The sequence below is a fragment of the Lycorma delicatula genome, chromosome 7 (genome assembly GCF_047948215.1).
Source record: "Lycorma delicatula isolate Av1 chromosome 7, ASM4794821v1, whole genome shotgun sequence".
Taxonomy (NCBI): Eukaryota; Metazoa; Arthropoda; class Insecta; order Hemiptera; family Fulgoridae; genus Lycorma; species Lycorma delicatula.
The window spans coordinates 135,055,850-135,082,094 of record NC_134461.1 but is presented as its reverse complement, the minus strand read 5'-3'; the positions used below and the strand labels follow the sequence as shown (position 1 = coordinate 135,082,094).

Genomic DNA, 26,245 nt, shown 5'->3' with positions numbered 1-26,245 from the left:
TAACATATTAAAAAAATTACACTTACTCTATATATTCATAGACAAGCATTAACTCAGTGAATGCCTTTATGTGATTGATATGCCGCAACTACATGACATAAAATTCCAAATAAAATTCGTATGGAATTTTATTTCATACTCATTTTTTTGCATTAGACATGAACAGACATTTGTAATCAAATAGCTCTCTTTATGGTACATTTAAGTATGGTGTCAAAGTAGCTTTTCTAATTTATAGAACATAATTTGTATCAGTTCTACAACGTACGTTTTTGTAAGATTTGTTTCAGCTTTGGCAGAGAATTGCATACAGAGTCTGTATTGGCAGTCATGTATAGGCAATAATACTCCAGTCATATTTGTGTTAGTTGCCATGCATAACCTAACTTAAAAGAATGCTAAAATCATTCTCCCATGACTTGTGGTGTAACTTAACAGCCAAAAACTAACCTGCTGTTAAAATCTGGAGATAAATTTGTGAGTTTAAGAAGCAAATTTTGTGAAGGGGAAATCTGAAAACTGTCGTTTGTTTCAAGATAGTAAGGCAAATTCATAATGAAGAATGTATTATTTAAAAAAAAAAAACACATTTAAAAAAGAAAACAAAAAAGTTACATTGCATTAGCTTACTACAAGTTTAGAATACTTATCACCATCGGTTTGTTAGTTGATAACATGATATTTCGCTGATGATAATAAAATGAATCTATGTTTTGTGTTTTTTCAGAAAAAGTGATTTATCTCTGAAAAAAATTTGATCTCTTAAAACCTGTTTTCTTTCACAAATTCTATAAGTTTTGAGTTTTAGTAGCTCAAGTATCTAAGTTTCCAAGTGCTATTTACGTTAGATAAATTACTTCTGGCAAAATTTAGAACACGATTCTTATTATTACTTTGTATTAATGTAAACAATCTAGTACAGAATATAGAGGTAAAAAATATCTTACCATAATTTTAATGTGCAAATACTTTCGCAGGATCCTGCATCCTCAGTCACAATTGAAAAACCTAAAATATACTAATACCAATACTTGACTTTCGCGGAATCCTGCATCACTGCCATTTCAGTAATAGCAGTGGAGTTTTGTTACAAAATTTTTTTTGTCGTTAGTTCTTTGTTTATAAATTTTTAATTTTTTCTTTGTTATTTGTTTGATGTAATTATAGAACTATGTGGCGACTGATGCAGGATCCTATGAAAGTTGACTATTGATATTAGTATTTTTTAGGTTTTTCTGATATTGTGTTTTGATGAGAAGTTATTTTTTGAATTTAATCAGCACGGTGGTCGGTATGTTAATACAACATAATTTTTAAAAAATTCAAATAATTCATTCATTAACATATTGACCACTGTGATAATAAAATCTAATATTAAATGAAATTTAACCCACCCAAAGATGGGGTAAACAGGTAAACTTACCATATTAATTTCAAGAATCGTTCAATTAACACTATTACCATTTTATTAGCGAAGTAGTGAATATGTTAATGAATTATATATTTATATACAAAAGGCAAGTTCTAAAGAAGGAATGATATAAACTATATCTAATAATTACATCATTATTATTCAACTTGAAAGACTTCCACATTATGATTAGAACAAATTTTTCTTATTTCCTTTTGACACTCTTTGCAATTCAAGCTCTCAATATACCAGATATCAACTATCCTTATTACAATAATTGAAAATAATCCCATTTTTATAAATAAAAACTGACAACAAAAGCCAGTATTGTGTTGAAAGATAGACTTGGCAAGGGTATCATGGGCTATATTACACCACCACCACCTACCGCTATAAATATACAAAATAAAATTAAAAAATATAAATTTTGTGTATGAGGTTAACTTAACCAATGCTCGCTTTGCTCACTAACCTTGATTAGCAAGCGAAGGTTAGGTTTGGTTCGATTATATATACTTTTAGATTTATTTAGGGTTTTATCTCACATATTATTATGTTTCACATATATTTTGTATATTTATAGTCATGGTCGTACAACCCATGAGACTACTTGCTAAATCTACCATTTGATGTTAACACTTTATTTAAGAATAAGTGGCAAAAAAAAAATTAAATACTGAACTGTATAGGCGAATCTAAAACTTTGTTATTATGGTTCCTACAGCAGTGTAATGTGCATACAACTGTTATATCAGCCATCTTCAACTAATTATAATAAACAAATTTTATCACGATAAAAATAGTTAAAAGTAACATAAAATAATTAAAGTTTTTCCCTTTATTTTTGTTGTAATTTGAGTTCTAATTACTAAAGTTTAGTCAGTAAGTAAGAGTAGTAGTAACCAATTTAATAGAAAACTATGGCTTGTAACGATTTTAAAGTTTGTGATTTATGGAAACTAATGATTTAGCTACTAACATATTATTTCACATCCTTTTACTTTCCTAGATGTATTATGTAAAAAAAAAAAATTAAACTAAAAACAACCATGCTGTGCTGTACAACCACTTACCTTCCAACATAAAAATTTACGAGTATGCAGTTCAACTCCACATTGTTTTCTGCCTATGTAAAATAATAAAAAAACAAAACTATTAAATTAAAAAATAAAAAAATTACACAAGCCTGTGATGATGGTTGTTTTTTGGTTTTTGATAATTAACTTACATATTTTTTTCTAGCGTTGAATCTGAAAATAAACAAAATTGCAAAGATGTGATACAGTAAAATAGATATACACTTTTTTTTTAATAAACTAATATAATATATTCACTTTTTTGGCTAATACTACGGCATTCTTACAAATAAACAATTGAGTGGTATCCTCAGGTAGGGGGTCATTGACCCTTAATTTCTATTGAAAATTGCCACAAAATAAGCCTAATTTCCATTATACAGCATTTTTAAATTAATTTATTTTTATCTATTTAATTAATTTTTATGAGGTATGTCATGCCTTTGGTAACCACTCCCATTCTTCATCTTGTAAAATACAATAATTTTATTTCATGTGTCGAAGTTTCTTTGGAGAGTTTGCAATCTGGTGCTTTGCGGTTTTCCTTCTATGTTCTCTATAGGGTTCATCTTGGTGTAACGTCCAGCAATATTCTTCCATCATCGTAGTAGTTCATTTTCCTTGATATCTTCTTTCCATTTCTTTCACATCCTGATGAAATCTCTTACCCGTCTTTTCATTAACGGCACCCAGATTTTCAGGAAAATAGTCCACATGTAAATTTAGGAAGTGAACCTTCAAGCTCGTAGAATAGCCTAAATTTTTGAACTTTTGCAGCATGTTCACGATGAATGATTTGAAATTTGGGTCCTTCTTATCACCCAGAAACTTGGTTACTACGTCTTTAAAAGGCTAACTGGGCTTTTCTTTTTCTGCAAATTCCACTTGTTTCTGAAAGTTACCATTTTTGAGAAGTTTTCTAATGCAAGGACCAGTAAAAACACCCTCTTTTAAATTTGGTGCTTCATAAGACTGGAATTTTTAAAACATTTACCTTCTTTTGGTTAAGACTTTGACACATGCTTCATCAAGCCTAACTTGATATGCAAAGGTGGAAGGAGAACTTAACTTGGATCTACAAAAGCTTTTCGAAGCACATTTTTGGTTCCGCATTCTAATGAAGTTTTTTTTGCCCAATCTTTCCTTATCTGATGGTTTTCTCTGTCTCTGCTACCCCCATTCACGCAAAAAAAGGAAACTTTGTATACTCCTTGCTGTATTAGGAGCAGCGATATAATTTTGAGATTACTGCACGAAATACACTTACGATTGTCATATTTAATTTTATAGAGAAAAAATTCCAAATTATTGTAACCCTCTTTTCACAGGACAGAATTTCCAACAGGTACTACCAACTGCTACAAGGTTCTTCTTTTTAAGCCTCATACCAAACAATTCTGAATTTTCTTTGGTCAGATGTTAAGTCTCAAACCAAATCTCTTAGTTCAGATTGTGAATAAAGCTCTGGTGCAGTTACCTCCAACTTCGTACTCCTCTTTGATGTTATCTTCATTTAAATCATTTGTGGAACCGTCTGTTTCAGGTAAATTTTCTGGGGGAATTGGCACTGGTACGTCTGAACCATGAGGAACCGGGTATAAAGCAGATGGCATAAGTGGATTCACGATTCTTCAAATTGAAATTGTGAAAATCAGTCAAACAAAAGTATTGTTACTTTGACCCACTGGAACTCTTCTTGTTTAACCTTTGACCATTGTCTAAGTCTTTCAACACATGTGTAGTATACATATGTGTTGTGCCCAAATTTTGTCTTTATCTCCAATTTTTACTCTGAAATACACGAGGTACACTTGTCGAAAGAAAGTTGTTATATTTCTTTTTTGCCTTTCCACCATTAATTCATCACAAATGTAACATAAAGAATCTGTAGAATTTTTGCAGCGTCTTAAAGCCATTTTGAAAACGGAAAGCTTGCTTTATGGCCTGAAAATTCATTTTCCATTGACAAAAACATGTTTGATCAGAGGATGGAAAAAATTCTATATATGCATGCTGACGGTTGAAACAGCACTGATAGTAGTTGCACGGTGCATGAATGGTGCAGAAAGCTGTTAATATGTTAATCTTGTTAAGTCTTGTCACAAGCTGTTGGCCAAGCTTTCCCATCTTGTCATCTTCAACCCAAACTCCCCCCTGCTTATCCTTTTCAGGCCACTTAACTACTTAGCTATAAGAATGCATAGTATAAGCCAAAAAGGTGAAAATATTATATTCGTTTATTAAAAGAGAAAATGTTTTGTCTTTGTTATATAACATTTTTCAATTTTTTACAAATTTTGAATTTGAGAAAAATCCTGACGTGATGGAAAAAATTAAGGTTATTTTCAGATTCAGCACTAAAAAATACATAGGAATCGATTATCAAAAGTTAAAAAACATTCCACAACCCAAATTTTGCATGCTTGTGTTATTAAAGAAAATATAAAAAATACATAATAACAAAATGCAAAAGAAATGTACTTACAAAGAACGGACATAGTCTCTCTCTGTAAGAAAACTTGTTTAATATGTTAGGATTTCAAGAAACATTTAAATTTTTAACTTTATGTGACATTAATTGAACTCTAGCACCTGCAGTTGATCCGATTAAAGAATCAGATTTTAGAAAAATGTGATTATTCTACCGCTGACAATGTGGAATAATACAGTAAACCTTTCATAATTTAAAAATAAATCTATAGATCACAGTCTTGCTTGTACAAATAGGTGTAAATAATGTACCATTCTTTGCCTTGTTTGGTAACAGCTTCTTTGTAGAGCAAAAATAAAGTTCAACAGAACTGTAACCGTTTATGTTCACAGATCACAATGTTTGTAAACATCGTAAAACCTTGTACTAGTACAATATCAAAGGTACAGGTAATACCAAAAGGCATATTAGGGATCAGAAATGTGGTTGATGATTTGAAAAGACAGAAAATATTAAATGAAAGAAATTGCTAAAATCACAGAATGGAGATTCAGCTATACAGATGGGGATCTATCTAACAAGCCAAACTTTTAAGTATGATGACTCATTATCTAATAAAATATAATTAATTGTAAGTTCACTAATTATAAAGCAAACTTTACTTACACTTTAGGTTTACTAGCAGGCACTGCATTTTGAGTCACAGCAGCAGGCTTTTTCTTACCAGCTCCCATCTTACGAAATTTCTTCACATAAGCCTCAATAAGGCATTGTATTTTCATCGGATTAATCTCACCAGACTTGTTATGACAAATCTGTTAAAAACAGTTTTCACATTGTAATAAGTAATAAAATAATAATAGTTTTTAAAAGATCTGAGAAATCTTTTCTCAAGTTGACAGCGCTAATGAACCGGTCATGTTACATATTCTAACTCCAACATACATGTGTAATCCATGTTTAGTATGTCTATCATTAAACGACAAACTAAGTTGAATTTGTTCTAAAAAATAAATAAATTGTTAATGAGCATTAATATTATCTAAGAATATAAATGACAGTATTAAAAAAATGGAAGCTTGAGTGGCACAAGGGTCCATGAGAGCTATAGTATATACCGATTCGCAGTTCATATAATTGGTGCTCATCTACCATTACAAGACAAAAAGATGAACATACTTAAGGTGGATGTTCACATCAATCCGGGATTTTTGTTATACTAGAGCGTAAATGGAGATTCCTGTGCACTCTATTGGTTGTACACTTGATACAAGTGTTGCTACTAATGCACGGTGCACTAGCACGAATTATTGTTAAACAACGACAACAGTCAGTCATAAAGAACATGGCGTCCAATGTAGTGAATGGATATCTGGAACAGCAAATTGTAATAAAATTTCTCGTGAATGAAGGAACATAAAACCCACTGAGATTTATTCCCGACTTCTTATTCCTTCCATAGTACGGTGATTTGACTCTTAGTCACAATAAAAAATTTGAGAGGTGCAAACATTTTAAAGAAGGCCATACATCAGCGAGTGATGATCCCGGTCGAGGCAGTTCAGAGTCTACTGTAGTCATTCCCATGAACATTCATCAAGCGGAAGAACTAATCCTTAATAATCGATGAATAACTTGTCAGCAAATTGCAGAAGCAATAAATGTATCTGTCACAACTGTAAACAATATCATTAAGGACAATCTGAAGTCGCTCTAAAAAAAAAAGTGGCCTGGTGTGATCACTAAGATATTCTGTTTCTGCAGAACAATGCCCGAACACACACAGCCTACCGCACACAATATGCGTGCTACAAGATCTTGGCTGGGTGTTACTGCCACACACCCCTTACAGTCTGGACCTTGCTCCCGGTGATTTTCACCTATTTGGGTACTTGAAATTGTTCTGGGAGGCCAGTATTTCAACAGCAACGATGAAGTGAAGCAGTCAGTCCAGTCTTGGTTTTGACATAACGACAAATCTGTCTATACTATGGGTATCCAAGCGCTAGTGAAACGCTGGGATTAATATATAAATGTAGCAGGGGATTACAATGAGAAATAAAAGTATTCCTTACTATCACAAGTGTGTCCTACATTTATTAAAAATTAACAGTCCTGGATTGACCTGAACGCTCCTCGTAAATAAAGAAAATATTTTAAGGAGGTGGTAGGATTAGGTTTTGAAATAGGAGCTAGTTTTCCACAATGATCTGAAGAATTATACGTGTCAAGATATTGTTCCAGAAATGTTACCAGCATAACAACAACAATCTATGCTGATCAAGAAGTACTCATATGATACAATGTTATGTCTATAGTTTTCTGTTACGCACCAGGAAAATGATACCAGACACCAATGAATGTTGTCACTGAACTTTTGAAGCTACTACTCACATTAATAAACAAAATGAGAAAGTGATGTCACATATACAAAAAAAAAATACATTTTGAATAAAAGCTGCATGTATATATATATACCGCATCTTTAGAGTAAATCATAGTATTAAGAAGTCATCTTTACATTTCTCCATCTGAAAATTAAACATTAATATATGATAATCAGCCAATACTACATTATTTATTCGTATGTGGAAATGCAATATAAAAATTACAAATAAATTAGGTTTATATCCATTACAGCAAACCAACTAATAAACAACAAACATTCTATTTCTGATATTAACACAAATACAAATGAAATTTCAATTTGATAAACCATCAGTATTTAAGGCAGATTGTCTTAAAGAACTGCAACGGATAGCAATATACTTGTGTAAATAAGAGCCAATTTTCATTGTTTTAGTATTTTTGTAATGCAATTATAAAATTATTTCAATCAAGAAAAATTAAGGTAACACATGTTTCAATATTCAGTACTAGGTGGTTTATTTAACAAATTTAAATATATATATATATATATATATATATAATATGTAAAGGGTATACATTCATTGCAGACACTATAGTGGTCTGAGAAGTGATCACATTAGTCAGTCCATGATGAAAGTCTCTTTGAAGGGACTGTTACAGCCCCTTCTATATATATATAAATATATACATTACATATACACATATAACTGTATTTGTTTAAAATAATCAAAAACACATTTGACAACCCAAGTACAGAATTACAAAGTAATTACAAAGTAAATAAAATGACACTTACCATATATTTTTTTTCTTTAATCCAATAGCACTTTCATGGGATCCTGCATCATCAATTGTATATAAATAAAATTACATAACAAATTTTTTTTAAAATTACGATCATATATACAAAATATGAAGTCGATTACAAATTAAAATATATACCGTGTAACCTGACCAGCCAATGTTACCAGTGTAAAATTTTTAATTGACGTTAATTATATTTATCATATGTACTTATTTTATTTAATTAAGATCATATTTTGTATATATGATAGTAATTTTAATCTTTTAATTTTTATTCTAAAAACAATTTGTAATGTTTAAATTTATATACAACTGATGATGTGGGATCCTGCAAAAGTGATATTGGAATAAAGAAAAAAAAAATTAAGCGTTTCCTTTCCTTTTCATTTCATTTCCTTTGTAATTCTGTACTTGGGGTGGTCAAGTTGATTATCGACTAAAAACACACGATTATAAATAATAATAAAATTAAAATATTTACTTACTTCTTGTTTTTATAATATTTAACATTAGTGCTTTTGTGATGCACACTGCTTGATCAGATGTACAAATTCGAAGAGGATGTTGTCTCTTTTTGATTAGGTTGTATACGGTAATGGAAGGAAATTTTTATTACATACTGCTATCTTAGACTAGTTACAGCGAGACTGTTATAGTTTCTGACTATGATCAATAGAAATTATTCTGATTGATTGAACTGTGAATTTGACTACGATTAATAAACATTTCCCTCCTTTACCAGTTTGCAAACTAATTAAAAGAAAACAAGTCTCTTTAAATTAATTTTTATTTTTACGTCTGAGGAAGCGGTGTTCATCAAGAAAGCACAAATGTTAAATATTACAAACACAAGCGGTAAGTGAATACTTTTATATTATTAGTATTACTGATAATAATTATTATATACTGCTATGATGCAGTATATATGATGGTTAACTACAAATTCATTAATATATACATACACTCAAAACTGAATATGGATGCTTACGAACAAACAACAATAAAAATATGTTGGTAAAATAACCTACTACATCTAATAGCATAACTAATTTTTAGGGAGCAAGAAAGTTTGCAATATACATCTTATGTCAAATTGCTGAATAGACAGATTTATGAAATTTTATGCAAAACCAGAGTTGTATCTAATCGTTTTAAAATGTAAAATTTAAAACACAGAATTTATCTTGAAAAGTATGCTCAGTATGTAAAGGGTATACATTCATTGCTGACATTAAAGTGGTCTGAGAAGTGATCACATTAGTCAGTCCATTATGAAAGTTTATTCGAAGGGACTGTTACACAGCCTTGTGATCCTCCCAGTACTTTTTTATACATTCTGATTTCCACACCCTTTCTGGTGTTGAGATTTCTTCTTATGAGTGTGAAGCGAGTGTACAGTAGGGCTTCAAGAGCTGAAAAAAATCTGGGTGAAATCTTTTGCTAGCCATTACTTGAAAACAAGCTATTCTAGACCTATACTTATATGAACTTTTTTCATTATTTTTACCAGTAGAACATGTCCTGAAAGTGTCTCAGTTTCTTTGTGAGAAAACCTGTATAAAGGGTGGCATAGAAAAAGTACGAAGAACTTAATGTACAAGTGCATCAAACCAGCCGAATGGATGAAAGAAAAACTTCTTATTTCTGTTTTTTGTTTGTTTGGGCAAAAAACTTAAAAAAACTGTTTTGGTCCACAAGAAGTGCTCATAAGTAATCAATAGTTTGTGTATTTATGAATTTGCTAAGCCATACATATAACAGTATTTATAAGTATACTCTATATAGTAGGAAAAGATAAAAGCGCATTGGTTTCTTCTTACCTTCTTTGTTGAAATAAATTTATGGTAAACATCAGCATGACAAGCCTACAAAGATGTAGATAATACTCAGCCCAACAATTGATTCCTTTACTTTATTCCTTTAACACAGGGACTGGATAGTTAAACATAATTATTCTCAAAAAGCAACTAACTTTGCCTCTACACTTCTGATTTATGTATTGCAGCCATACAAAAGACTGGGAGAAATATTATACAGAAATAAATCAACAGAGTGGTGACTATACTACAATACAATGCTCACATCTTTGAATTTAAAAAATTAAAATTGAAAATAAACTTTCAAAAAAATGTACCTTGGGTACAGCTCTTCTTAATATTTCTTTATAATCTTCTTTTGTAATATGCTTCTTGGCATAATGAGGCTTTAATACCAGTTTAACTTCTTCAACAACACGTTCTTGTCGGTTTAACTTTTTCAAAAACTGCACACAAACAAGAAATCAATTAAAACAAGTGCAAATATCACTAAACCCTTTATAAATAGCTTGTATGAAAATCTTTTCAACTATTATCTAATAATATATTTGGTATAATAAAAAATCTGATGTGGGCACCACATAACTTCCTTGTAGATCTATTAAATTATATACATATACAACATATTTGTTGCACTTCATTTAAACTTATTTCATTTGCAAGTGAGATATGATCCTCCAATTCTTAAATAAAAGTGGATGGTTACACAATTGCTAAAATATTAGTTTTTATTAACATCAAATATTTATAAAATTATTAATTCAACAATCTTACCTGAAATATTAGGTTAGAGTAAAACTCCTTCGATTACTATATAAATAAATTATTTACCAAATAATCTAATAATAAAAACTGATTATTCTATGCTGTAAAGTCAAAATTAATATTTATAACCAGTATACAGGAGTTCACTAAACGGCATAGTTTAATTATTATTAACTTTTATTTATACAACACACCAGAAATCGTGTGCATATTATGCACAAGTGAAGAAAAAGTTCAACAATCACTTTAAATTGAATACAATTCAAAAATGTATTTTATTTTTCTGTCAAATAATAAAATGATGTTTAAAAAATAAATATACAATTTTTTTAAGAATTTGCTAAAAAAATCCAAAAATAATATGATCCGCAATTAATATTAAATTATCAGATGTTTCAGCAAATATTACATATACATTTACACATTTTTAAATAAAATTTTATTTCGCTATTTTTTTATTTTTTATTATCATTTAATTACTTACTGTAATTTTTTTTACAATCACAGGTTAATAATTATTAAATCAATATATTTAAATTAAAAAAAAGACAAGTAAAATAGTTAAAAAAAAAACAAAAGGAGATGAAGTCTGATTTGAACCGATCTGCTCTGCTGCCTTCCCTTTAAGATCCAAATATTTTATTAATTAAAATTTTTATTTTATATTCAATTGTAGTAAAAAAGGGAGGTGTATAACTACATGTTACAACAGTGCTAACTCCAAAATTTCAACATCCTATGGCAATCGTTTTTGAGTTATGCAACATACATATGCACATACATACAGACATCACACGCTGTAACCAGTCAAAATGAATATCTCTGTTGAAATATGAAAACTGAAATGTTTCGCATCAAAACACTTCCATTATTGTACAAGTAATTAAAAAATAATGGAAATAAAAGAAATGAAATTTCACTGCTTATTAGAGAAATATTTTTAGATAAGTTAAGCATACAGATTGTGTACATAATATTACTATGTGTTCTTTAATCATTTTTATCAGTTACTCTTAGCAGAATCTGAATTTAAAGCCGGTTATTAATAAATACATTAGTTAATCTTTACATAACAAATTGAAATGAAAATATAACAATTTTTCAGATTTAATTTCAATTAAGACTAATCAGTTAAGCAGATAAATGTTTTATTATAATTTTGCTCCAACATTTTTACAGTTACGGCTATATATTAAGAAATAGAATATATATTTTCAGGCACATTTTCTTTTTTTTTTATATATTTTCTAATAATTCAAACAGTTAAGACACTGGTGAGCCAGAATTACAATACAAAAAAAGAGAAACAAGAAGACTTGTTGATGTCAGCTTCCCCTTTCCCTTTATCAAATTATCAGCTCACACAACACATTCTTACCTACCAATTAACTCCTCTTACAAACTTTCTCTACTTTTGTTATTTTTTTCAGGTCTTCATCACACAATTTAATCATATTTTTCTGGGACATTTTCTTGAAAATATTACATTTATATATTTTAATTTAATATTTTCATTTCCCGATTTCTTTGTAAATCTCCAAACCATCTACAAAACTTCCCTGTAGTATTCTACATCCTAGAGATCCTCTTCATGTCACAGCAAGTTCATCTCTTCATAATATTTTTTCTAAGTTTTCCAAACATTTCAATTCATGCATCTGTACTTTATTATATTTTCTTCTTGTAGAGTCTGAAATATATGTTAATTCAGAGGCATAATAAATAACTTTAATGTTGAGTACACATTTCACTGGCTCGTACTTATGCTATATTTAAATTTTATATGTGGATAAAATCTCTTGCCATATGTAATTTATTACTAATTTTCTGACCTATCTTACAATTCTTGGATTTTCTAACAACTAAAATTTTTATAACAATTTCCACTAGTTTTTGTACTTGCAGGCTGTCTCTTCTACATTTTTATTTCTCTATGCTTATCTGCATCCCCTACTTTCCGATTTCTTCCACCAAAGCATTAAGATGATTTTAGACTGCGACTGTGTTTTAAAATTTAGAGCAGATGTTGATAATCAAGAGGGTAAAGAAGATTTGGAACCGTTTTTAAAGAAAACTCAAAAGAATAAATAGTTAAATTTATTCATGACTTTCTATTAATTTTTAAAATAACTACAGACTAAAATTTTAGTGAATTATTAATGGAGATAAATCTGCAGCGTAACAGTAGTTCAATAACAACTGAATGATCAATGTATGTAAAACATCTAGATATTTTTTGTAGCTTTACAAAAGGGGCCTGCAAACAACCGTACCACTTGTTTAGTTAAGTGTATGTGTAGCTTTTTACATTCCCAAATTGTCGGCCAGGATGTGTTACTAATTAGAAGACAACAATGGAACAGTGACCAAACCAGTTCTTTTCAACACTTCAGTAAGCTCCCTTGATAAAGTCTTCTGGTCGCTGTTCTGTTGTCAGGTTCAGACATACGCCCAGTGATCTACTGGTATAACAAATTACAAAGATGTCTAGGACCCTGATGATTCAGCCACGCACAAAATCAGTTAATTCAAAAGAAATAAATATTTTTACAAAATTAATGATTAATTTGACATGTCGATTCAAAATCACCGTATTAATGAGTTTAATCATCAATTTAACAAACATAAACACTACATTCATATTTTCTAATCGAAAACAATCTAGATTTAATATCGTCACTTGTCAAGGGATTTACATTTTAGATATGCCTATTAAGATAATTATAAGGAGACAGATCCACTGTTTTTCGTAAGTACAGAACGGGCCAGATTAAGTAAAATACTATTATACTGAAGGTTTTATCATTTAAAATACTTGAAAATTAACATGTTCTACATTTATAGTGATTTAACAAAAAAGAATTCAATAATCCAGACGTTCCCAACTATTATTGCCCACTACGTATAGTTGCAAACTTCAACAGACCCAAATATAAGGAACACAAATGTTTGTACTCTTATAAATACTAACAGGAAGTCAAACTTACATATGACTTATATAAGTTTCTCCTGTTAAAGTTTTAATTCTTAAAGTTAGTTTGTTAATTGGCATATGAGTAGATATTACCACTCCATACAAACTTTAATGTTATTTTGTAAATAATGCTATTACTTGTTCTGATTTAAAATATTACTCTATATGTCTCCTGTCTTTAAGTTATGTATATATGTTGAACAAAATTCTAACCTTGCAAAAAAAAAAAAAATTAATACAGCAGGAGACTAAAAAAAATCTGAGATGGTAAGTGCTTACGGATTTTCAATGATAAATTTTACAATGCAGCTAAATAGAATGACAATAAATAATTGGCAAATATTGATAACTGGGTAATTCATATATAAACGAAGATAGTAAGAAGAGTACTAAACTACTAATAAATAGATGTAAACAATAAACAACTGTAATGAATTCTGACTTCTATATCCACTAATCATTTATTGTTATTAAAAAAAACTTATATTCCAAATTATATAATTTAAAAAGCTTTTGTTTTAAAGCAAAATTTATTTCTCAGAATTAAAAAAAGTAATATCAAAATACAAAAAGGAAAGAAAGGTGGTACACACATATGGGGGATTATAAAATGTTACCTTATCCTTCACCTGCATCTCAACAGCTGAACTGGGAAGCTCATCCAAAATTTTCAATTGATCTTCATCCAGTTTAACACCAACCTCTTTTCTACCAGTACCTGCTAAATTATTACAAAAATAAAGATACCCGTAAAAATTAATGCAGATTTTATGTAAAAAAAAAAAAAGTAAATAAAAAACCCTAAGCACATTCTATCTTACAAAGGTACACAAAAAAGCAACATATGAAATGCATTCTATTTTACTGTATAAAATAAAAAATAAAAAATTCAGTTACAATTTTTATTTATTTTTTACAAATTTCAAGAAGTGATTGTTCTCTAAATCTGTGGGAAGTGCTGTTGAAAAAATTTTTTTTTTCTGTTATTAGTTTAATCATTTATTAAGCAACACAATGCTGAAAGAACTGCATAATAGTCCCAAAGAAATAATTCACAAAGAAATGAGTTCCAAAGAAAATAATTCTAAAAAAAATAATAATGAACATGTTCTTACAACCTGTTTTCTTGTACAGTTTTGCAATACGATCTAGTTTTTCATTTTGCCAGTGAAAATTAAAAGCCTTATAATACCATCATCCTTATCATATCATAAATGACCTTTGAACTTTTATTTCGGACTAATATAAAAATCTGGGCAGGGCTATAATAAAAATAGTCCTACCCAAATTGTTAAATCATTATTTTAACTGGTCGTGTTAATAGTAAAATGAGAATTTAATTATGTCACTTCTCAATTTATTTTTGAAAATTATTAACAAAGAAAAAGTCTTTGAATTTCTCCAGAATAAATTGTGTTCTACACAGTTTGGAACTGTATGTTTTTAGCAGCACTTGAAATGATAGTAAGAAGTATGTTTCCTTTATAAAGAATTGTGGAAAATAGTTTGAAACAATGCTTGTATTTGGTATAGTCTACGATTATTATAAGCAGAGGATATATGATGGTATCACATCTGCAATGGTGTTTACAAAGAATGAACTTAGACGTTCCACCATAAATCACTATGTGTGATTTATGTGAATCAATATGTGAAGGTGGGAAAACAAAGCTACAATAAGGATTTGTTTTGGCAAATTTCGATTGATGTATACGAACACTCTGGTTGCTCAGAGAGCGAGAGAAAGAGCAATAATATGTGAAAAATATCATAGATACATTATACAAAGTTAGGTTAGGTTAAGAATAGCCGATAGCAATGTTAAAAAGATTTAAGGCCTGTATTATTAACCATACAACCGTACTGGGTAATTACCATTAAAATTTGCTCGGTTCTTAGCCAATAAAGATATTCAGTTTTGTATAGAAATTAGATTAAACTATTAATTTTTACTTTCCTAGCATCATAGAGCTATTCTGCAAGAAGGAAAGTAATGTCAAAAATGAAGGCTACGCTGCAAAAAGGAATTATAAAAAAAATGGGGTATAGGTTTTTGCATCTATCAACATTTCCTCCTGGGATACAAAAAAACAAAAACAAGTTGGGCGTTATGTTCGTACGTACATTTTGACTGGATGAACAAATTTTATCTCCATTGGTAGGGTTTTTATTTTGCAGTCACTTCTCAAAATTTTCTAACATAACCTGCCTCACTTTATATTAAGCTCAGTACATATGTGCATGCTTATCTTACAATTTTTTTTTTAAATTTACCCCAAAAATTGAAAAAAAAATAACAACGTTTTTATTTATAGCATATTTTTTAACCAAATTTTTTTAATGTCTTCCTAGGCACAGTAGTAGAGCAAACAACCAAAAATAAGAAACACTTATTAGGGACCAATGTTGGGGGTGGGGTAGCTGATCAAAGCTTAAAAAAATTAATTTTTCAAGACATTTGTAGTTTATAATACTTTTAATAGTATTGAAAGTATAAATAATAAACTTTTGGTAGTAACATTACAGCAAAATTTCATCATTATTCACCACTTCCACCACCAAGAAGAAATTTCATGTAACTTTTTATTGGTAGAACATTTTTTGGCGGATTTTTCATAGTTTCTTTCATGTAACACAGTAAATGTAGAAAAATCAATAATTTCTTGGAAAGTCATCTTGGAGATTGTGAAGTAGAAATTTTTTAAAAAAATTTTATAACTTTTTTGGTTTAAATTATAATGATAATTTTACACTAAAACATCATAAAATTACCACCATCCCCAAAAAAATCATAGGTAAGTTTTTCATGTAAAATTATTTTTCCACTATATAAGAGTAAATAACCATAGGAAATCTGTCAACTTTGTTGACAGATCTTTTGTTTCTGAAATGCTTTTTTAAAGTAAGTGAGGTATAATGTTTCATTTATTAAAATTATATATCAGAAAGTTTAAAATGTAGGTTCAATTTATGGAAGATCCTTGAGAACTTCCAATTCAAGAACTTCTAAATACAAACATTTTGGTATATTTAGTGATTTTTTTTAATTATCTAGTTTCCTGTTACTTATTCAAAATTTTTAAATAAAATCTCAAATTTATGGTCCAGAACCAGAGTGAATTACAAACATATCACGTAAAAGTTTTATCAGATATTCTCAATATTCTAATGTGAATGGTAGTTTTCTATAAATTTTTTACTTAAAAGCAGCAGAAGATTATCTACCCAAGCATTTCATACTAGCAAGCAATGAATAGTTCTCAGAAGAAATAAAAACAGCTGAGATAATACAATAAATGTCTATTATATCATTTATCTTTATTACTTCACCAGTTTTTATTTTTTTCAGGAGTGAAATGAAATTCTGAAAACAGATAACATACAGATCAAGAAAACTTAGATAGAATCTAAACCTTAATTATACTAGAAGAGTCAGCAATAAACTCCTAGTCTTCACTGCATAATTAAATGAAAAATAGTTTATAAAGACTCAGGCCAGTGTGATACCAGAATTAAACTATTAACAATCTCCTTCACCCTTTTTTATTTTATTCATAAATGCTTTAAATACTTTACATGCACATCAAGTGTTGTTATGTTGAGATAATTGATGGAATTAATTGTTAAAGTTTTAAAATTCTGACAATGGTGAAGCATAGAATAAATTTCAGTCAAAATAGATTGGATAAACATGAAACATGAAAAAGAAACATTAAAATAAAATAAAATAAAAATTGACAGCAAGTGTAAGGGTCACTGTACCAGCTTCCAAATCAACTAATCACAAATTCTTAATAATACTTATATTTTCTTAAATTAATTTTCAAATCTGATGATTCATTGAAAGTGTGCTTTACACTTACAATGAATTACATTCATTGCAGGGTAACTTGTTATTTACTACAGTGCTAAAGCGTAATATACAAATAAATAAGATTACAATATTGAAAATATTTCACTACGATTTATATTTTATTAGCATTTAGATTATATCATTACCATTACTGCTAGCAGGTAAAAGGTAAAATTTCAACTAGCTAGAAATTCAGTATAATTATGTACAAATTTACGTCGTTCACAGTAGCTTAAATTAAGTAAAAAATAATTATTAAGGACTGCTCTAGTATCTTTACAACATTATGTTGTTGCTCTTTAAAGCAAGAATGAACTACTAGTTACAAAGAAATAAAAAATAATGTGATTTATTGGAACAAAATAAAAAAAAAAGGTTTACAGACTTAAATAAAAAAATGTTGCACACAGTTGCACAGTGTGGTTATATGTGCTATTATTATTTACTCGCTAAAATAACTCGATAGCACTTAAGAAATAAATGGTAGACCTATAGTATCTGAGACAAGTGTATGTATGGTTGTGTTCTAATTTAAGATGAAGACAAAGGCTAAGACAGTGTGGAAGATCCCAAAGAATAACAACAGAAATATAATGCAAATTTTGCTGATGCTATGGACTCATAGTAATAATAAAAACAATAAAATATTCATTTTATTTCAGAATTGTCGTTTAGAAGCCTGGGAAATACTTCATGATACTACACCACAATTGTTAGGAAGAAAGGTTTGGAATAAACTATTTTGGTTTGACAGTCAGTGTGCACCAGCTAGAAAATGAAAATTTAGGCTTATTTATTATATATAGGAAAATTAATTTAGATATATTTTTTAAAAAAATTATATGAATCCAAAGAGTAAGAAGTGTTGTACAAAGAAAAAAACTGCTTTTGTCAAATTCTTAAAAAGGGCGCTAAAAATCTATTAGTATTTTAAAAAGGGTAAAATATTTATTACATTCTATTGTCTATACTGTGCTCAGGGTTGTGGTTATAATGGATGCAACAAAATGGAAAATTTCCAAAGGTACTATAGGAAAAAGGCGTTTGGATTCTACGCAGCACTCCTAATTTTATAATACCTGTACGCTTAAAGAATTCACATGTTGCAGTTTTAAATAAATTACACTTTATGTAAGCCTGAAAACTTAGAGATGTCAAATATTGAGGATAGATTGCAATAGGTGTATGAAGGTTATTTTTAGGGACATCTTTGCAGCTTTGGTCAAACTGAAATGCGCATAGGGAAAAAACAACATATGAAGTTGTATAATGACAGAATAGTGGAGGACAGTATCTATTTCTATCTCTCAGGTTACAGTAAATTGCGCGTTATATGTGTCACAAGAGTGAAAATAAATATGTGTGTATGTATTTATATATATGTATATATATTAAAGGGATCACAAGAGAAAGGGCTTTTTATGTGCAGGAACAATTAGCTTTTTCTTTTGGTATGGGTTCTCACTGTTTATAATTACTGAAAGTGTTTTCAATTTTATAAATGATTGTGATACACTTTATTTTTCAGTTAATTTATAATTTTATTTTGTATAGAAACAGATCAAAATTTACTTGTTGAAACTAATTTGTTCATAGTTTTTTTTTTACAGAAATGATTACAGTCGATGATGAATAGGATTATGGTAATAAATAGGTTGCTATTTTTATGGTACAGACCAGAGGTGTGCAACTTTTTGTTAGTAAGGGTGCAAAATAAATTCAAAAGTTATTGGGGGCGCCACACTATTATTACACAGTAAGCACATACATTTGCCTTTAAAGTCAATAAAACAAAATTGTTCTTCCCAGTCAACATTAAAACAATAAATTTTTCTTTTACGATTATTCATGACTGGTTATTTATAAAATTAATTTAACCAGTACAACATGTATTTGATAGTGAAAAGGATCTTGCGCGATATGGTTACTAGTAATACATAATAAAATATAGTCGATAATAATAACACTCAAAATATGTAGCACTCAGAATACGGTAACATACTACCAAATTTATCAAAAGTGAGAATATGCCTACGTGCAAAGTAGCATGTGTGTCAGTGTATGACCTTGATTACTATTTGCTGACACTGAGCTTAAGCGATTATATTGTCTTAAATACGTGCGATGCTGATACGGTTATTGGGCTTAATAGGTGTGTAATATAGTGAGGGTGTATAAAAATCTCATCGAGGGCACCATAGCACCCGCAAGCGTCGTGTTGCCGACCCCTGGTACATACTATTAAAAGCTGACTCAGTATTGAAAATTTTGCTTATTGTATGGATAGATTTTGTAAATAAATAAATACTGCTATTATGTTGTACACTGAAAATAAGCTATGTATTATTCTGGAAAACAGCACACAAATTATTATAAACAATGTCCAAATTTTTGGATGAATGTCCTAGTTAGATTTTTTTGTTAGGAAAAAAAAAATCATATTAGCAAATTTACATCAACATATACTAGCATAATATAAAAGCTCAGTGTGAATCTAGAAATATGCATGTTAAAATCTACTAGTTTGTCACTGATTACATACATTTCTTATTGAAACTGTCAAACCAAACTTAAGTTTGTCGATAAAGCACAACAAGCAAGCAAATGCAGAATAATAACTAATATTAGTTATTTAATGCAAGTGCTAGTGCTAGTGCTAGTACTGCAGTTCAATCTGTATTGTACATTTTGAATTTTAGAAAAACATGCGAAATTAATCTATCTGATTAAGAAATTAGAGTTGGTGCATGTAAAAAAAAAATAAATAAAAATAATAGTAATATTTTTATGATCAGTGGCATAAAAAAAAACTCAGTGTAATATTAGATAATACTAACCTTTCCCTTTTCCTTTTGCACCTCCTTTCTTGTTAGCTTTCCCACTGTGGTGTTTACCATGCCTAGCAGGTAATTTCATGGGTGATGATGAAAAAAGCAAATCAAATTTATTTTGCGTCGAAGGCGCCACAGCAGTTGTCTTCGGCTGTGATGGTTTTGAAGCAGAGGAAAGTGGAGGCTGCTGTTTTGATGGTCGAGGTGGCGTCATAGGTGGAGGATCAAAAAGGTCATCTCCTTCACTAGAACCTGGTGAATAAGGTGAACCCGCATCTAAATCTAAAACATCATCTACTTGATCACCAGTAGCACCATTTTGTTGCGTTCTAATTGATTTACTTGAATTTAATGTCATAGACGGTGTATAAACCGGTACAAGGTTAGCTGGTTTCTTAATTACACCTAACTGTTTTGAAGGAGTTTGATTTATTTTGTTTATCTGCTGCTGTACCATATTTCCAACAGTTAAAATTAATTTGTCTGGTGATTTATGTACAGGAACATCTATTTTGTTCGCCGTACTTAGTAATTTTTGAAACGGTTTTAATAAAGAATCATCAGCGCTTTTAGTCGGCTCAACACCAACTGATGCTGGTGACTGATGTTTTGGAGATACTTCTACACCACTTTGATCCAATTTAGGAGTCGACAGTACCTTTAATGGTTCTGGAGTTTTCTTTAATTCATCAGAATCAACCGGCGGTGTTAACGTTCTATGTTCCAATATCCTTGTTCCATGACCATCATCCATTATTTCACCTTGTAAATTTGAAGAACTTTCTACAGATTTATCTTCTCTAGAACTATTAACCTGAAGACCAGAATCGCTAGGCGGCTGAGGACTAGGCGATCTAGATTTTGTTGGATCAAACGGGTCATAAGGTGTAGTAGGTGGTGAAGCAGGTGTATTAAGATCAGGAGGAGGTTCAGGTGGTGTATTTGGACCTTTATGCATTACTTCATCCATGTCAGTTTCAGTCGCTTCATCGCGACGTAATTCTTCATCGCATTCCATTAAAGGATTAGCTAAAACACGTAACTGTGGTTTATTTGATACAATAGAAAACTTTACATGAGGTTCAGGAGGTGTTTTTGGTCCAGTACTAGTCATCATAAAACTGTGGGTTGATGGTGATTCTGGCTGTGAAACCGATGTGTTTTGTTGATGATCTGTATCTAATGACAAACGACTAGAACTCATACCTTCACCTAACCTTTCTAACTGTTTTTCCATTTCTTTTTGCTGTTTGTCGTTTTCTTCTCCACTATCGCTTAATATAATAACTTCTTTTGGTGAAGGTGTTTGTTCTCTGAATGGAGACATGTCTAAATCTATAATAGCAACTGGTTTTGCATTTTTCATAGCCTCATTTAATTTAGTTAATCTAGTACTTTTGTTGACCAAACCTTTTTGAGCAGATTTGTTTCTTACTGGGACATTTTCTTTAGAACTTTTATCTTTTTTTCTTTTACCAGAAACAGGATCAACATCATCTCGTTTCCTTTTAGAACTTTCTCTTAATACAGGAGTTGTTGCTGGGACAATTTCAGCAGTACCTCTATTTGATTTAAAATTCACACTAACTAGTATGTTATCACCAGAAGTAAACACTTCTTTGGATGGTGCTGGAGACTGTCCTCGTCTCCTTTTCCTTTTGTCATCCTTTTTTTTTGTAGTCTTTTTCTTATCCTTTTTTCTCACAGCATCTTTATTAGTAACTATAACGGTTAAATTTTTTCTAGTATTTTTATGACCTACATCAACAAGCGATTCATGCCCTTCACGTCCTCGTGACCATGACCTTGATAATGAACGAGATAAAGAACGTGTTCTACCGGTTCGAGGTGAAGCCGATCTAGATCGTGACATTGAAGACCCTGACCAGGATGGACTCCATGACTGACTGTAAGACCTTGATTGCCTACGACTAGGTCTTAATGGTGAACGACTTTTAGTTCTTCTTCTAGTCCTGCTGACAGTTCTGTTCCTTTTTTTTGCTTTAGTAGCCGTTTTGTCTTTGGATTTCGACCTACGTCTATCTTTGGATCTTGATCGTCTATTTCTTGATCTACTTCTTCTAATTCTATCACGAGACCTACTTCTCCCTCTTTCTCTAGAACGAGATCTAAATCTACCTCTTGATCTACTTCTTCGTATCCTTCCTCTAGATCTGCTTCTAGATCTCCAAGAACGACTCCTACTTCTATTTCTTACTCTGAGGGGAGATCTATTTCTATAGCGAGGTGGGGTCAATGAACGTGATTTGGAAGGTGATAAATCACGTCCAAATTCATCTTTCCGTGGTCGTTTTGGCTTTTCACTTATTAACCTTCGAACATCATAACGTTCAAGTTCTTTTCTCTTTTCTTTACTTTTCTTTTCCTTTTTGGCAGGCTCCTGTTTTTTATCATCTTTCTCTTTTTCCTTTCCATCCCTGTAATTCCTTTCCTTTGTACTTTTTGATGGCTTTTTCCAAGCAATATTTTCATCAGCTTCTCCAGTCTTCACAGTCTTTTCTTTAATTTTAGAATCTTTACTTTTATTTGTACTGTTTCCAACTGCACTTTTATCTTTTAATGAATCCTTTTTCTCTTTCTTCTTCTTTTGCTTTTTATCTGCTACTACTGCTACTTCTTTATTAACTTGGGTTGTAGCAGTAACTGCATGAGGAACAGCAGCCTCTTCTTTATCAACATCCTTTTCGTGTTTTCCTTTAGATTTTTTATCTTTTTTTGATGACTGTTTGGGCTTGTCTTCAATAATTTCGCCTTCTTCAAATTCTAACGTGTCCAACTGACACTTTCCATTGGCATCTTCTGTTTCACTCATGGAAGCAGTTTTCCTAGTCTTTTTTTTCTTTTTTCTTTTTGAAGATGAATATTCTTCATTCTGAATACCTTGTTCTTCATTTTGAATACCATCAGGTAACTCGTCAAAATTTACATCTTCTGATTCTGATATGGTTTCTGTCTCAAGTCCTTCCAACCCCGGAAGAGTAGATATTGGCTGATTATCAGAATTATTTAATGTACCGGCTGATACGGCAGATGTTGCACCACCAACAAGGCTATTATCATCCGAATCAAACATATCGATATCTTTTTGGCTATCATTCAATTCATTTTCTTTATCGTTATCAGATAGTTTTTCTAAATTATCAGAGTTATCTTGTCCATCATACACACTCATCTCCTCATCTGTTATATCAACGAGTCCATCAGGTTTTTCACCAGCATCAGGCATTTTATCAATTCCCTCTTCAAGTTCTTCAGGATTTTCCATATGTATACTTATACTTGGTTCTTCATTTTCATCATTAGCCAAATTATCTTGAAGATTTCCTTCAGATCCGATAGCAAGATCAAGAACATCTTGTGTACTACATTCATCTTCACCATCGATATCTTTATTTCCATTGGATCTTACAACATTTTTAAATTTCATTTGTTCTAACTTATCGACTGAAACAGAACTTTTAAAATCAACAGAATTATCATTAACATTTTCATTATCTTTCTTATTCTTAACATTTCCAGTATCATTTTCTTTTTCTTCATTGATATCAATATCAACATCTTTTTCATTATTATCATTATTTTCAGGTATTGGAATGTTTTCATTATTAATATCGGCAGGTATAGGAATATCTTCTTCTTTCAAATCTTCTGGAATAGGAATATCTGAAGTATTTTCAGTATCATCCTTTATTCTTGAATCATTTGCGTTACCTTCATTTTCATTAGAATCTTTACTATCATCCATTTCATCTTTTTCATTTTTATCTTTGTTACAATCAGCATCAGCATCATCGTCGTCGTCGTCATCATCATCATAATCATCATCATCATCATCATCTAAATCTTCATCACTTACTTTATGTTTTGATAACTTTTCAGTTTCCTTCACTTCATCGATATCTTTCTTATCATTAACATCTTCAGGGGGTAATGGTACATCAATCATTTCATCATTATTTTTATACTTTTCATCAACAGAAGGTAATGAAATATCCTCTTCTTCTTCATCATCATTTATTTTAAGTTTCTTTAATTGCATTTCATCATTTTTATGAGCAATATTCATGCTTGCAGCTGAATACATAGAAAAATTAGGACAATCGGCATCATTTTCATCTTCATCTTCATCATCATCATCATCATCATCATCATCATCATCATCATCATCATCACGATCAGAATGAATAGGTTTAGAAGATAACATAGAATCTGGTAATGGACCAACAGTTGGATACATTCCATAGTTTGGATGACTTTTCTCATCAAATCCTGAAAAAAAAAGTCAAGTGATGTAGCTATATGAAAATTAATAGGATTTTTAATTAAACAATTAAATGAATCCTTTCAATTTTTCAACATATTTGGTAATATTACCTATTTACAATTTACATATTTTCATATTTGTAGTATGAAAAACAATAATTAAAAAATATTGTTAAAGGCGACTTAAATCAAATAACACTGATTTTAAAGTAAAAAGAATAATGTACAGTGTACTACATTTAAATCTCAAAACTGCTGAAAACCTTTTACCCTTGAGATTTTGTAGTAGTCTTAAAAAAAAAATTTCTTGTTTATGTAAAATAATTTGCTTCAAGTCAACTCATAAAAATGGGTGTACTGCAATATTACCATAATAACTATAGCAATAAAACTATTGAAAACCTAAAATATTTTGTCGTCATATTTACAAATATTCAATAAGAATAAATTCAAATACACACACATTTCTCCCTTAAATCAATGTAAATTGGACAGATTAATATATTATTCAAGCATTTAGATAAAAAGTAGTCTCAATTTGAAGGTTTCATCCCAAAGTGATTCTGCTAATATGTGTACTTTTCTATCTGAAGGAGATACACAATTGTATGACAGTGCAAAAGAACTTAACTGGTAATTTTGTACTGATATGTTCACAGATTGTGATGTTGGGATTTAAATTACAATACAAGAAAGAAGAATAGATCAAACAAGCTCTTTCAGTTTCTTCATTTCAAGAAAAAAATTAAAAATAAATGTATTTTTCAAGTTTATTAGAAAACCCAATTTTTTATTTCAGTATCAAATTATCATTTAATCTACGCAATAAATTTATTTTAGAAAATTCTTGCTTAAATATAAGTCAAATTTTGTACCTGCCCTATTTACAGAAAAGCACCATAATTCAAACACAACAAATTACCCAAATAAACCTTGGATAATGATTTGGACCTGTATGATGTGTTTTTATTAGGCATTTATTAAGTTTCCTTTTAAATAGATGATATAAACAAGCATTGGTCCATTTGGAGTAAATTGCTAATGGACTCTTATACTAGTTTATTTATACTTAACCTTTCTACACTTTTTATACAAAAATGTAAGTACAATTTATATACAAACAAATGTATAATACAATATTAATCACTATGAATTTAACATTTAGTATGTTAATCAACACACACTGCTTTGGCATTAGTCTGTGTACTGCAGAGTACAATATTCTAGCAGATGACATCAACTAGCAACATTTTACTGTTATATTTCAAAAGACCATAGCTCTTAAAAAGAGCAAATATTTTAAGTGCAAATTCTAGTATGGATATCCTAAATAATGTTTTTATGGTGCATTTTCTGTATAATTTTTTAATAAGTTTTGTATATACATCTACTACCAAACGATTAATATTTTATTATAAGTGTGACAAAAGAGTAACAAATCAAGTTCATATCATCAAACAAAAAAAATCAGTTAATATTATTTAATGTTTTAAATACTGTAATTGCAGTTTTTCAAAATACATTTTGAAACTGCAGGTCTAATAAAATTAATGGCAATGCAGAACCTTATCATTTTAAGTTGATGTAGACTTACATGATCGCTTTTCTTGCCATTCTGATTTTTATAAA

At 29.9% G+C, this 26,245-nt stretch overlaps 1 protein-coding gene across 10 annotated transcripts in view; it reads right to left on the bottom strand.

The window, feature by feature from the left end:
• Nucleotides 1–26,245, bottom strand: part of LOC142328448 (uncharacterized) — a 191,911-nt gene that overhangs the window by 5,328 nt on the left and 160,338 nt on the right. For 6 of the 10 annotated variants that reach the window (XM_075372219.1, XM_075372225.1, XM_075372218.1 and 3 more), the window contains 5 exons: nt 20,339–24,622; nt 14,266–14,369; nt 10,227–10,355; nt 5,585–5,733; nt 2,485–2,537 (listed from right to left, as the gene is read on the bottom strand). In XM_075372219.1, the coding sequence (XP_075228334.1) occupies nt 2,516–2,537; nt 5,585–5,733; nt 10,227–10,355; nt 14,266–14,369; nt 20,339–24,622 (4,688 nt within the window). In that variant the 3' untranslated portion in view covers nt 2,485–2,515. Of the gene's footprint in view, nt 1–2,484; nt 2,538–5,584; nt 5,734–10,226; nt 10,356–14,265; nt 14,370–20,338; nt 24,623–26,245 lie in introns of those variants that run through there. The other 4 variants (XM_075372223.1, XM_075372222.1, XM_075372221.1 and 1 more) reach the window with 4 other exon arrangements.